The sequence below is a fragment of the Procambarus clarkii genome, chromosome 70 (genome assembly GCF_040958095.1).
Source record: "Procambarus clarkii isolate CNS0578487 chromosome 70, FALCON_Pclarkii_2.0, whole genome shotgun sequence".
Taxonomy (NCBI): Eukaryota; Metazoa; Arthropoda; class Malacostraca; order Decapoda; family Cambaridae; genus Procambarus; species Procambarus clarkii.
The window spans coordinates 23,174,155-23,189,726 of NC_091219.1; the positions used below are offsets into that span (position 1 = coordinate 23,174,155).

At 46.4% G+C, this 15,572-nt stretch overlaps 1 protein-coding gene across 1 annotated transcript in view; it reads right to left on the bottom strand.

The window, feature by feature from the left end:
• Positions 1 to 1,426: 1,426 nt before the first annotated feature.
• LOC123775304 (A-type potassium channel modulatory protein KCNIP1) overlaps positions 1,427 to 15,572 on the bottom strand; it is a 96,619-nt gene continuing 82,473 nt past the window's right edge. The window contains exons 3-5 of the mRNA XM_069311677.1: positions 9,027 to 9,100; positions 7,176 to 7,388; positions 1,427 to 1,976 (exon numbers count right to left, since the gene is read on the bottom strand). Coding sequence (XP_069167778.1) covers positions 1,785 to 1,976; positions 7,176 to 7,388; positions 9,027 to 9,100 — 479 coding nt within the window. The 3' untranslated portion in view covers positions 1,427 to 1,784. The remainder of the gene's footprint in view (positions 1,977 to 7,175; positions 7,389 to 9,026; positions 9,101 to 15,572) is intronic.

Below are 15,572 nucleotides of genomic sequence, written 5' to 3' on the forward strand. Positions count from 1 at the left end.
TTAAAGTGTTTCGGCCAAGGAATTAGAAGTAAAGTAGGAATGATTGGATTTTAAACTATATCTAAGAATCAAAATAGTTTTATATCCTGGAATCAAGATGCTTTCTGAATTTGTAAAGAATTGCCACATTTCTGAATGTAAGAATCGAATCAGTATTCAGAGTACAGATTGGGAAATCAAGGATCGTAGAAAATATAATGCATCGAACTCTAACATTAAATTGCTTTGGGACTGACTGCCGCCTGTAAATTTTAAGACGGGCTCGCCGTAGCCCGTGCTACTTAGAACTTCTTGTTCCAGGTAGCGAATCTTTAACGACAACAACATGTAAATTTAAAAGCTTTGCTTCTGTATCCTCTTTGATAGAAAATGGTGAATTTCCTTTAAATACATTACTTTTCCATTAATTTTTTATAATATACAAAATAAGGCTGTGTATTTCATTATTTTAATTTGGCTGTCTTCATCGCACAAAACCGTTTCGGAAAACTTAGTGATATTTAAAAACCGTTAAAGTTATATATTTTCCCCATTGAAAATGGGAATCAGCATACAGAGTATTATACAGAAAATGGGTCTCAATGTTTGGTCATATTTAAAGGAAAATTTAGATTAAATTAGAAGTATCCATAATAACAAATGGATTTAAGTTAACACCATAAATGGACAACATAATTCGATATGTCATTATGCAAATTTCCAGTGACTGATCGTCCTCCAGGGCTAACAACCTCTCGTCATGTAAATGATACCAAATTGAAAAAATACCTTTGACTGTAGAGTCAATGTCGAATAGAATATGTGTGGAGGTCAGAGACTGGGCTCCGAGGACGTTGATCCTCGAAACCCTCAACAGGTAGTCAACAGGTGTGGGAGTAGATGGAGAGCACAACATCAACAAACACCAATAGACAAGAATGTGACGTCACGGCAGAAAATGACTATGGACTTGCGCGACGTCCCGACATCCTGAAGTTGATTCTCACACATAAATGTATATAATTAGATTAAATAACTGTGCCACAAAGCATGTAGAGAATATAAAGATATCTGAACTATGTACAAAGCCGCAGCAACTGACACTTGACACACTTCATGGTGAACCTTAAAAAAATAATTGACCTTGTTTCTTGTGGTTGACCTGGTGTAGTTAGTGGCTTGTTAATGTGGGAGACGGGTCGATTGAGCAGCTGTTAGGAGCAGGAGGGGGAGCAGCAGGCCCACACTCTGGTCAGTGTGTCTATACAAGCTGGGTGTATGTGTGTGTGTTTGTGGCGTACTGGCACAAAACACCTTTCAACACCCACAATAAAGACACAGAAGCTGTACAAAATGTCTTCAATGTTTCCACAAATCTTAAAGGGGGAAAGACAGAAAGCTTTCAATGGTCTTAGTGCCTGATAAGACGGCCCACTCTCCCCCATTCCTCCCTCCCTCCCTCCCTCCCCACGGCTTGAAGCTCGTGACTGACACAAAAGCACTGCCCTGACACCCGAGGCGCGAACCAGTCACCATGAAGACTCCCCGTCGCCGCCCGCCATCAACAAACACAACAACATAAACATTGGTTCTCTGGAGTATTTACATCTCAAACCCTAACAACATCCTAGCGACATGTTTGGCAACGTTCGACTTGAAGTTCATCTCAGTTCATTTTGTATTATGACGAGAAATGTATTTTGCAGTAAACCGCTTGTTTCGACGATACTTCAGTTGGCATTGGAGGATGCCAATGATGTCACTTCATGTGAATCCTTCTCGCTTGACGATTGGTCAGGATGACGTCACCTCCTAAGGTTCCTGGATGGTGGGTGGTCAGGCGTGATGGCGTCAGAGGAAGTGATGTCAGAAGGGTTGAGAACCGTGACGTCACACTGCAACATGGCGTCAATGTTGTAGGCAATGGTGCTATCCTGGCTGCAAGCTTCAGTGAACTCGTCCAGAGTGATCACACCGTCCTTGTTCAAGTCCAGAGTCTGCGGGAGGGAAGAGTCGTTAGTGGTGAGGGAGACAGTGAGGGAGGGAGGGAGGGAAATATAAAAAGGGAGAAAGAGACAGAAATATATTTCGTATGAACTACATCGTTTATAAACTCCATCGCAGGAATCAACCTTTGAGTAAGTTCTTTTCACCTTTCCCAGTACTGTCTCAAGATGTAGTACATTATAGAACTATCAAGAGTAGCTCCAACACAAACCTTAATGTTCTGAAATAACCACTGATTTTGTAAGACAAACTCTGACGACGAAACACACACATACAGAGACACACTCAGACACACACAAAGGGTGGACAAAGACAAACTCTTCAGCACCGGTAGAACACGAACAAGGGGACACAGGTGGAAACTTAGTGCCCAGATGAGTCACAGAGACGTTAGAAAGAATTTTTTCAGTGTCAGGGTAGTTAACAAATGGAATGCATTAAGTAGTGTTGTGGTGGAGGCTGACTCCATACACAGCTTCAGATGTAGATATGATAGAACCCAATAGGCTCAGTAATCTGTACACCAGTTGATTGACAGTTGAGAAGCGGGACCAAAGAGCCAGAGTTCAACCCCCCGCAAACACAAATAGATGAGTACAACTAGGTGTGTACAGTGTACACACCTAGTTGTATAAGGTACCATCTGGAAGGTGAAATCCTGTAAGGGTCAAATAGAGAGAAAGATCTTGGTGTTGATATCACACCGAACCTGTACCCAGAGGCCCACATCGAGAGGACATCATCAGCAGCATATGCTAGATTCACCAACATAAAAACTGCAGTTAGAAACTTGTGTAAGGAATAATTCAGAACCTTGTATACCACTTATGTCAGACCAATCCTGGAGTATGCAGCTCCAACCTGGAGTCAATACCTTGTTAAACACAAGGCAAAGTTAGAGAAGGTTCAGAAGTATGCTAGCAGACTAGTCCCAAAACTGAGAGGTATGAGCTACGAGGAAAGGCTAGGGGAGCTAAACCTCACGTCCCCGGAAGACAGAAGACTAAGGGGAGACATGATAACCACCTAAAGATTCTCAGAGGAATTGACAGTGTGGACAAAGGCAAACTATTTAGCACGTGTGGAATATGAACAAAGGGACACAGGAGGAAACTGAGTACCCAAAAAGGGAGGTTAGAAAGAATTTTATCAGTGTCAGAGTAGTTAACAGGTGGAATGCATTAGGCAGTGATTTGGTGGAGGCTGACTCCATACACAGCTTCAGATGTAGATATGATAGAGCCCAGTAGGCTCAGGAATCTGTACACGAGTTGATTGACAGTTGAGAGGCGGGACCAAAGAGCCAGAGTTCAACCCTCGCAAGCACAACTGAGTACACACACACACACACACACACACACACACACACACACACACACACACACACACACACACACACACACACACACGCACGCACGCACGCACACACACACACACACACACACACACACACACACACACACACACACACACACACACACACACACACACACGAGCGAGCGCGCACTCAGCGTTAATCCGGAGAAGATTGACTGGGCCCTGAAGTAATTAAGGACCTGGTTGTACCCCCCGAATGGCGGGTCGTATAAAACTAAGACAATTTACATCAGGTTGTATATTATTTTTTTAGATACAACAATCGACTCGTGTACACTGGACCAGCGGGAAGAGTCAGTCAACCTGTCCTTGAGACTGGACTGTGATAAGGCGGGAGCCACGGCGGTGACGGGACGCCTCAGTGAGCAGGCCGGTACGCTGGGTCAGGTCTTCAACAGCACCACCCTCATCCCGGTCATCTAACAACACTACGACAAGTTCCTCGTCCCGACGTAACCTGCTGCAGGGGAGGACGAGGACGACGGCGCGTCTTACTGGGAGCAACACGACGACAACCAGTGATGAAGCTGAACACTGGTGAGGGACCCTCGCTTCTCTCACGACCTCCCACCACACTCCCACCGCCCTTCATGGGATTTAATTGTGCGAGAGTAGAGGGTTGTGGTCGTTACGGTGCGTGAGAGGGTAGTGGTCGTTACGGTGCGTGAGGGGGTAGTCGTGGCAGTGACCGTCACAGTAGGTGAGACACGGGAAGTCACCGTCATGAAGGAGGTGGTGGGCGTGACAGGGTGGTGAGTGGGGGACGCAGAATCAATACCAAGAAGTATGGAGTCAGCGGCTGATACAAGAGCATCCATAGAAGTCTGGAAGCCGGAGTAGGGGTGAGGGTTCACCGGGTCAGCAGCCCTTGAACTCCCAGCGAGTCCCTACTAGTGCAGGGAAGGAGGAGGAGTGCATCTTCTAGACGCCAGAAAGGACAGCTCCACGGGCCCCTGGTCGCCCACCGCGCCACGGTGAAGGAGGAGAGACATGAATACATCAAAAGATAAGAGGTACGCAAAGCCTCACAGAGTAGGCCAGAGCATGAGCTCCTTGGAGATCATTACCGAGGAGTCTCAAGGCACCGCCGACTCTTTCAATGCTTACTTGGTCTTAGTCCAGTCATGTACGAGGAAATCACACTAAAGTGATTTTTCAGTGAGAAAATCAGTAGGAGCCGAGAGGAGGATTCGAACCTGCACATTGGAAATTCTCAAACACAAGCCGTAAACCTGTAGGCTGATATGCTCTACAGTAATGCAACCTGGGATTCAGTTGAATCCTCGAGGGGTCCTGAGGCTTCCACTGAAGCCAAGTCAGGGGTTCCACTCCCTGCTCGCGTGCACTCTGGCTGTGGTACAGCAGCTCGGCCTCCACCGCTTCTCTTCAAGCGAACAAGGTAATCAAATTAACGTGATTGTAACGGCTAGGTAATTTCTGTACTAAGCTTCTATGATTTTTAATTCTCTTTCTTACCTCCTTTCTTCCCTCTTTCTCCCTCCCGTCTCTCTCTTCCCTCATTCTCTCCGAGCCGTCTACCGTTTTTCCCAGATGATAATTATTTTAATTAGTTATGAGTTTTAAATTATTAATCCGTCTGATAATTACTGAATGTATCTTCAGTCACTTAAAAAAATCACTTAAAATCTCCCCCACAAACCAGCTCAAGATGTTATACTCAATGAATTAATGAAAAGGGAAAAATTAGCCCAAATACAAAATTCCATTAAAAACAGTTTAAGTTAAGTAAAAACAGTTAAGAAAAATTAAATCATATTCTAAAAAGATTCTATCATAAAGGCAAGTAGTGGAATCACCAGCTATGACAAAACTCAACAATAGAACCTTTAATCTGCAACTTAATCTATTGCCAATACGACTATTATCGCTCCCCCCCCCCCCTTCAGGGTGATTAGATGCCCTTTTCCAGCACAAGATCCAATCTCACACTGAAGATATTAGCTTAAGATTATTCCAATCCTGCTGTGAGACTCTACCTAGAGTGCCCCGGGCACCGCCCCCCCCCCCCCCCCCCCCGGGCCACTCCAAGAGCCAATCAACCGAAGTAGGCCTATCCTTCCGAGACGCGGTCAAGCCCTAGTTTACAACCTTCACCCTGAGTAAACTAAGACATCTGGGAAAGCTGATGAACGGCTCGGGGAGAATGAGTAGAGAGATGGAGAAGGAGAGAGAGAGAGAGAGAGAGGAGGGAGAAAGGAAGGGAGAGAGAGAGAGAGGAGGGAGAAAGGAAGGGAGGGAGAGAGAGAGAGAGAGAGAGAGAGAGAGAGAGAGAGAGAGAGAGAGAGAGAGAGAGAGAGAGAGAGAGAGAGAGAGAGAGAGAGAGAGAGAGAGAGAGAAATAGGAGTAACGAAAATAACATAGAAGGTTACTACAGAAATTCCCTAGCCGTTACTTGATGAATCAAGGAGAAAATCTGTAGGAGCCACGAGGAGGATTCGAACCTGGACTCATCAGGTGATGCAGCCAAGACATGGAGGACCTCTCATCTCGCCAAGGAGAGTGATGCCCACCCGCCGGATGCTGCGTCTTCCGGGCACACTCAACTCTCAGGAGCCGTCCAGTGGCATCATACACAGCTTCACGTTCGGACCACTCACCTGGGAGGCCAGAAGACCCCAGGACCAAGGCCAGAAGCCCCCAGGACCAAGACCACGTAGCGGGCCGTTCCACCACCACGTAGCGGACCGCTCCACCACCACGTGGCGGACCGCTCCACCACCACGTGGTGGACCGCTCCACCACCACGTGGTGGGCTGCTCCACCACCACGTGGCGGACCGCTCCACCACCACGTGGCGGGCCGCTCCACCACCACGTGGCGGGCCGCTCCACCACCACGTGGCGGGCCGCTCCACCACCACGTGGTGAGTGGTGTACAAGCACTTGTTTCTTTCATCTTACACTTTATAAATATAGTGACTAAACATTCTCTAAGTGTAAAGATTAGTCCGTAAAATGTTTTTGTTTTCTCCCCCACACATTAATGCTGCAACACATGACCAGAGACATCTGCAACACCTGACCTGAGACATCTGCAACACCTGACCAGAAACATCTGCAACACCTGACCAGAGACATCTGCAACACCTGACCAGAGACATCTGCAACACCTGACCAGAAACATCTGCAACACCTGACCAGAGACATCTGCAACACCTGACCAGAAACATCTGCAACACCTGACCTGAGACATCTGCAACACCTGACCAGAAACATCTGCAACACCTGACCAGAGACATCTGCAACACCTGACCAGAAACATCTGCAACACCTGACCAGAAACATCTGCAACACCTGACCAGAGACATCTGCAACACCTGACCAGAAACATCTGCAACACCTGACCAGAGACATCTGCAACTACAGCTTGTCCAATCCAGTCATCCTCCCTGGCTATCATCTAGATATATTTGTTATCCTTCGTATTTCACAAAGGGGAAAAGATCACCAAACAACGCAGGCAACAGACACAGTAGGCCTACACTACCGCGCCCCATTCACAGTAGGCCTACACTACCCCCAGTCACAGTAGGCCTACACTACCCCAGTCACAGTAGGCCTACACTACCCCCAGTCACAGTAGGCCTACACTACCCCCAGTCACAGTAGGCCTACACTACCCCCAGTCACAGTAGGCCTACACTACCCCCAGTCACAGTAGGCCTACACTACCCCCAGTCACAGTAGGCCTACACTCCCGCCAATCAAGCCAGCAGGAGGGACCAAAAGATAAGTTAACCTGCCCCCAGACCCGTAACACGAGGAGTGCCGGGCAGGAGACAGGAGACCCACCGTGAAGAGAGACTCCACCTTGAGCCCCACTGTCTGCTCGTCGACGGGCGTGTCCGTGTGCTTGCCCATCAGGTCGTAGACGGCCTGCACCACGTCTGTCATCTCCTGTCGCGTGATGCACCCGTCGCCGTTCAGGTCGTAGAGGGAGAAGATCCACTTAAGTCTGTCGTTTAGGGATCCTCTTGAGAGACGCGAGAGTAGAGTGATCAGATCCTGTATGGGGAGGAGAAGGGAGATTACTGTGGGCGAGGATCCTGTACGGGGAGGAGGAGGGAGATTACTGTGGGCGAGGATCCTGTATGGGGAGGAGGAGGGAGATTACTGTGGGCGAGGATCCTGTATGGGGAGGAGGAGGGAGATTACTGTGGGCGAGGATCCTGTATGGGGAGGAGGAGGGAGATTACTGTGGGGGAGGATCCTGTATGGGGAGGAGGAGGGAGATTACTGTGGGCGAGGATCCTGTACGGGGAGGAGGGAGATTACTGTGGGTGAGTGCCGGTCGAGAAGGGAAGGGATCTTGCAGGGGAAAGCACCAAGCCATTAGGCCTATACAGCACAGGGAAGGGGTCAGGATCCACTGCACCCCCAGAGACACTGCAAAAGTTTACACCACCAGAGACAACATTCACTCCAAACATCTACCACTTCCGGGCTACTCACGCCCGTGCCACCTCTTGTGGTGGCTTAATGTTCCTCAGTCAATCAATCAATCAGGATAAGGATTTGGGATGGGACGGGAGGGAAGGAATGGCGCCCAACCACTTGGACGGTCGGGGATTGAACGCTGACCTGCAGGAAGCGAGACCGTCGCTCTACCGTCCATCCCCCAAGTGATTGGGCAGAGAGAGATAGAGAGATAGAGAGAGAGAGAGAGAGAGAGAGAGAGAGAGAGAGAGAGAGAGAGAGAGAGAGAGAGAGAGAGAGAGAGAGAGAGAGAGAGAGAGAGAGACAGACAGACAGGCAGACAGACAGGCAGGCAGGCAGGCAGGCAGGCAGGCAGGCAGGCAGGCAGACAGACAGACAGACAGACAGACAGACAGACAGACAGACAGACAGGCAGGCAGGCAGGCAGGCAGGCAGGCAGGCAGGCAGGCAGACAGACAGACAGAAGGAGAAAAGCAAGAGAACATTCTAACCACAGAAATAACCAGACATTACATACATAACTGACCATAACCTGCTCTCTCCACACACACACACATTCATAACTCATGTATTAACTTTCAATTAATAACCCCCACAACACTATGGCTCCACAACACCTCCAGACACAACGCCATAGTCTGACAGAGACACACTTTCCCTTAATATTAGCTAGATTTGTTGTAGATTAGATGGGAGGGGGGGGGGGGTTAATTTGCTGGGTGTGCAGGTTAACAAGAGTGAAGGAGTCGTTAACGAGGGGGATCTCTTCACACCCGTTGCTCGGGGGTCGTTATTGACCGTCAATTGAAGGGGAAGTCTTCTTGGACTATCTTGAAGCCACACCAAAAAATATATCAACAATCACAGCAATAGAGCCCAACTATACCAACAATCACAAACATTATAGCGCAACAATGCCTACAGTCATAGCACTAGTCCATCTATACTGACAATCGCAACATTTTAGCCCAATTATACCTACAATGACAACAATGTCGTCTAATTACACCTACAATCACATCCTTATGTCAGAATTATACAGTTACAACACAACTGCACATAGATACCTGTAATAACAACACAATATCTCAAATATACCTACAATCATAACACTGTAGCACTTACATTCCTACAATCACAATAATTTTACGCACGCTACGCCTATAATCACAGCAACGTTGATCACCACAATTCATAACAGCTTACCTCGAAGCTGATGACCCCGGTGTTCTCCTTATCGAGGTTGTTGAAGACGTAGTGCGGGTACTTGCTGGAACTCGCTGAGGAAGTAAACATTAGATCAGATTATTAAGAGTGACGTCACTCATCAGCTGTGGAGGTAAACAGTGAATCAGTTTGGCTGACGTGGTGACATCAGCTGTGGAGGTAAACAGTGTATCAGTTTGGCTGACGTGGTGACATCAGCTGTAGAGGTGAACAATGAATCAGTTTGGCTGACGTAGTGACATCATGGCAGATAATAGATCAGTTTGGCTGATAAAATGACGTCATTCATCACCTGTGGAGGTAAATAGTTTACTGGCATGATGACGTCATTCACCAGCTGTTGTTAACAGTATGTCAGTCTGGCCGGAGTAGTGACGTCATTCGTCAGCTGGAAAACATTTGTCCAGATGAGTGAGATCGTGACTCCATTCATGTGCTAGGAATGTAAACAAAATCAGCTGATTGCACCAACTATACGGCGTATAACTCGCTAGAGTTATGTGTGTTTATATGTTTATTTTGTGTTTATGCTAATTAAATAATTAGGTCACATACACTCGTTAATAAAATGCAATGGCAAAATTATATATACTAATGATTGTGGCACGAGTCTTTTTTTATATTTCGTATGCTGTTCACTTAAGAGGAAAACTTAAAAATTAACTATTCGAAGTTCATTTCACAATATTTTTTGGTGTGACGCGTTTCGTTGTGGCTCTCTTCATTGTCGTAGGCAGAAGGAAAGCGAATACAAATTAGCTGTTGTTGTTGTTGTTTTAGAATCAGCTACTGTGAACAAAAAGTTGCAAGCAGCACGGGCTAGGATGAGTCCATAGTGGACTTACCTGGCACAGGAGCGGGGCTGTAGCTGTACAAATTAGCGGGTTTGACAGTACATATGTTGTTGTTGATTTACGGGCGACGACGATCGTGGGATCGGATGCGCCCTGGCGTACCCGTTAAGGGTGAATCGCGAAGCCACGAAAGGTGAAACGCCAAGTCAAATCGCAAAACGAGTGATGCCAATCACTAGAAACTAATATGCCATACGGCAAATAAACGCACAGACGAGCAGATGATTGGGGAGCCCCAGGAGTCCCTCAGGGTCACAAGCACCGGCCCCGCTCCACACAGAGAACACCAGGTACCAAAACCAAAACTCTGAACCCAACTAAAACGCAAAAGTTATCCAGTGTCCTCCGGCAGAGCAGAAGCCGGCCGCCCACCACGACCGAGGGCACACCAGGAGCCCACCAACCCCCGGCACCTCTAGGCCAAGCCGGCCCCGGAACACCGTCACCCCGCCGGGAGAACCAGCCAGTACACGTAAAAAAAAAAAAAATCTATCAACAATCCTGTGACCCAAAGCGATATGTGTGCCAGGCGTCGTACAATCGGACCGCTGAAGAGGGATGCCAAACGGCAGTAGCAAAGCCAAAACGTGAAAACAAGAGGTGATCCGGCGGCTCCCAGGCGGAGGAGGTGTCCAGACGTCCGCTTCGGCCTCAAGGTTGAACCAGGAGTCCTGACAGTACATATACAATATAGGATGCGGTGAGGTGTTACCCAGTCAAAAGGACTATGCCTTTTCGCCCTGCATTCTCATTGGTCGGCTAGGCCAATAGGTGTAGTGTGAGCTGGCAGTTCTGTCTTTGTCTTGTAGATGGTAGGATGTACCAAAGTGTGAGCTGCCTGTTGATAGACGACTGTTTCATATCTAGTGCCTCGGCTATGTCTGTCTGTTATTGTCAGATTGTATATTATTTCTGTGTTGATGGTTAGAATATATCTAGTGATAGTCTGCTCGTGTGTAGAAATTATATGAAATTTGATACAGCCTTGTTGCCTGTGCATTGTCAGGCGTCCTGAAAGAGATGATGTCGTCTTGCCTATATATTGTGATCGCTGGAGCTGACAGTCCCCCAAGTGAGCAGGTAAAAGCACAGATGATATTTGTCTCTTTCAATGCAGCCGGTTCTCTCAAGTTGCCACAAATGAACAGAAAATCAGGACATTCAGTTAGGAGATGTATAACTCTAAGCGGGTGTACTGTCTACCAAGTACTCATGAGTTAACATGTTATGGCCGATACGAAACCGAACTAAAAACACTTCTCATTTATAATTCCTGCTAGATATGAGGAACAACCAGAAGTGAGATACCCTTACCATGGAATTAGAAGAGTTAAATGATTCCAGAGTCACCAAACTCACGAGTGCTAGCAGCGATGATAATCAAAGGCTGATAATATAAGGTCAAGTAGAGGCAGAAACAATAGCAAATAGCATAAGAGAAAAGCTCCTAGACGTTGTCGACTTCGGGTAGACAACGAAATATTTCCATGACGGGGAATACACATTAAAACTGAAATTAGCAGACACTACAGTTATATAATTGTTAAAACAGCACATAACACAAGCAACAAGGGTGAAGCGTATGAACCAGGATTCTAAACGTAGCCTTTACTCAGAGCGAAGCACATGATAGGAGTAGTGGTAATGACGGCTTAACTTTAAATTTTTGTTTTGGCAAAATTTAAAGCTGCACCGTCATCGTTTTTAGGGTGGCGGGTCAGTCCTAAAAAAATTAAAGGTGTGCCATCACCTTTTTAAGGGTGGATTTTGACAGTCTCAATTCGTCACTGCGTTCTTAAGGAATTGTTACGGAGAAAATTCATTGCTGTGGTCTTTAGGAATTCTTATAGGGAAAATACTGGCTGTGGTCTTAATGAATTCCTATGTTGAAATGTTCCCACTGCAGTGTTAAGGAATTCTTTTAGGGGAAAAATACTCGCTGCAGTCTTAAGAAATTCTTATGGAGAACATATACACACACTGCTGTGTTAAGGAATTATTTTGAAGAAAAAGTTTAAGCTGCAGTGTTATTGAATTCTAATGGAGAAAATTTGTCGGTATGGTTTTAAGGAATTGTTATGGAGAAAATTCCCCGCTGCGGTCTTAAGGAATTGTTATAGAGAAAATATCATCTCTACAGTACCACCTATTTTCTCCATTAGAATTCCTTAAGACCGCAGCGGGAACATTTTAACATAAGAATTCCTTAAGACTGCAGTGATTATTTTCCCCATAACAATTCCTTAAGACCGCAGTGACGAATTGGGACCCCTGTCAAAATCCACTCTTAAAACAGTGACGACGCAGCTTAAATTTTTTTAGGTCTGACCTACCACCCTATAAACGATGACGGCTCAGCTTTAAATTTTGCCAAAACAAAAACTTTAAAGCTAAGCCGTCATTACCACTACTGACAGGAGGTTGAGTTATGAAGTAGCACTGGAGGCCAGCAACCACTGCGATGGAGTACTTGACCCCAACGTGGAACAGAAGAGTGTGAACACCATGGCTAGTGAGTCCAGGAGGAATTGAAACTACAGGCGAGGAGACTACAGAAGCGCAAATGACTTCAATCAGGCAATATATTGGGAGAATGGACCTGAGAGGAAGACAATTAACGACATGTATAAAGTCTGGAAATGCACTGAGGTTGCAGGTAAATGCTTAGCATATTGGAGAGTAGCAATGAGAAGAGCAATATTAACCTATGACTCGGCAATGTAATGAGGCAAAATACAAAAGACACGGAAAGAGCACACACATAGCGGAGTACAGAGGAAAACGTAAAGGAACTAATAAGAACTAAGATAAGAGTACACTACGCTGAGAAGATGCTCCGGAGGCAGTCTGATAATGACAGAAGTATTAACTCAAGACCAGCCAGGGTTACCACTTACCCAAGCAAGAAGACAACGGTAAAGGCTAAGAAGCTAAGAAGATGCCTTCACAGAAAACGATAAGAAAGTCTGTAAAATGGTAAATATAAGCTTCAAGGACATCTTCAGACCAAGGCAGAGTAGATCCCTGACACGGGTTATAACAGAAGATTAGAGGAAACCCTGAAAGATATGTAAATATATGCACACATTGGCAGCACATGAAAAATGAGCAAATATAAGAACAGCACATAAATGCGTAACTATGGAATGATTCCGAACATTATTAAGACGCTGGTCATAGAATGTGCAGCGCCAAGTGTGGAAGACACCGACGGTCCACAGATTTCCTACCAGTCTAATATCACATACAAGATAGTTGCATTATGAGACCATAGTTAGAGAATTCAGCCTAAACACTCTAGAAGAAAGGTCAGAGTAAAAGATATTGATATGAGCAGATAAAGTAACAGAGTTAGACCTTTCTACATGAAGGAAGCCGAACAAGGGAACACTACAAACAACGACTCAGGAGGAAAGCAATTAGGAGCTTGACCCAGAAGCCGTTGAAGCTACCAAAGATAATAACTTCATAACCAAGTATATCATTCAAATTTCAGGAACTGTAAAAGTAGCAAGTAATAACAGGTGGGAGGCGGGAACCCCCAGAGGAAGATCTCGCTGACTGTACATGCAGCTATGCGAGGGACACCTGCACACACGCACACAAATAAGAAGAGAAATAATAAACAAATAACAAAAGAAATATAAGAAAATTCACTTTCGCAAACAGAGTGGTAGACGGTTGGAACAAGTTAGGTGAGAAGGTGGTGGAGGCCAAGACCGTCAGTAGTTTCAAAGCGTTATATGACAAAGAGTGCTGGGAAGACGGGACACCACGAGCGTAGCTCTCATCCTGTAACTACACTTAGGTAATTACACTTAGGTAATTACACACCCTCAATAACCTACAAAAGCACCAACAGAAAAGGTTACACAAACACAAAACACAAACACATAAAATATTCACCCAAACCACACAGTTTTGATCCCTCACTTTCCTTTCACAGGTGAGAGATGCGAGCCGTGCCATTGTTGCCCTGAAGCACAATAAGAGGGAAGGTGAATCATACATCATTGTCACGCCCGGATAAAATACCTGGCTAATTAACACCACCTATTGGGACCTGATATTAGTGGGCTCTCTCCCCTTGTTCCCCTGTTCACCCCCAGGCCTCCCCAGGCCCTTAGGCCCCCCCCTCGCTCCTCCAGGCCTCCCTCCCCCCCCCCTGCCAAACCCCCCCCCCCTCATCTACTCGTCAACACTGTGATCTTGAGGCTAATGATATTTCTCCCAGACAATTCACTGACAAACGATACACGCACACACACACACTTGTGTGTGTGTGTGTGTGTGTGTGTGTGTGTGTGTGTGTGTGTGTGTGTGTGTGTGTGTGTGTGTGTGTGTGTGTGTGTGTGTGTGTGTGTGTGTGTGTGGTCCAGCTCACACCAACGTAACCTAACGTAACGTCCAGTCCAAGTGGTTTATTAACCGCTCAGGCTGGACGGTAGAGCGACAGTCTCGCTTCATGCAAGTCGGCGTTCAATCCCCGACTGTCCATCAAGTGCTTGAGTGCCATTCCTTCCCCACCGTCCCATCGCAAATCATTATCCTGACCCCTTCCAAGTGATATATAGTCGTAACGGCTTGGCGCTTTCCCCTGACAATTCCCTTCCCCCCCTCCCTGCTATAGACACTCTGGGGTTGAGAGTGACTGGAGGTTAAGGGCATAAAATATATAACCCACAAACCTTCCATGAACGATGTTATCACGTGTTGACAGTGGCATTAGTCCGGGGGGGTAGTGATGACGGCCCCACGGTGATGGGGTAATGACCAGTTGTTCAGCGCCAACCACCCCCCCCCTGGGCACGGGGGAATTGTCTCCCACGGGAGAGGAAAAAACAGCCACGTTGATATCTTGAGGTTATCTTGAGATGATTTCGGGGCTTTTTAGTGTCCCCGCGGCCCGTTCCTCGACCAGACCTCCACCCCCAGGAAGCAGCCCGTGACAGCTGACTAACACCCAGGTACCTATTTTACTGCTAGGTAACAGGGGCATAGGGTGAAAGAAACTCTGCCCATTGTTTCTCGCCGGCGCCCGGGATCGAACCCGGGACCACAGGATCACAAGTCCAGCGTGCTGTCCCGCTCGGCCGACCGGCTCCCTCAGGACATTGATGGTCAATTTCATTTCAGGTGTCAATAATTTAGATTAATATCCGAGCAATTATAATTTATTCGTTAGGAATGTTTATTCTGTGTGGTCGCCTTGATGAGTTTTAATTTAAATTAGAGAACTCTAATAAAGAAGGAGACCAAGGAGTGGTTGAGGATAGTAAGCTGTCGCCAGAGGAACACATAAAGAACATTGTGAGAGGAGCGTGTGTGTCGCTTTCCAACTTTAGACTTGATTGTAATTATATGGCTGGTGAAATACTAAAGAAATTGTTCATAACTTTCGTGAGACCAAAATTGGAATATGCAGCAGTTGTATGGTGCCCAAACCTCAAGAAACACATCAATAAACTGGAAAAGGTGCAACGGCATGCAAAAAAATGGCTTCCGGAACTGAAAAACAAAAGTTACGAGGAGAAACTAGAGGCGTTAAACATGCCAGAACTAGAAGATAGAAGAAAAAGAGGTGATATGATCACCTCTTACAAAATACTAACATTAATCTACCAAATTGACTAAGAGGAGTTCCTGAAACCAGCAACTTCACGAACAAGAA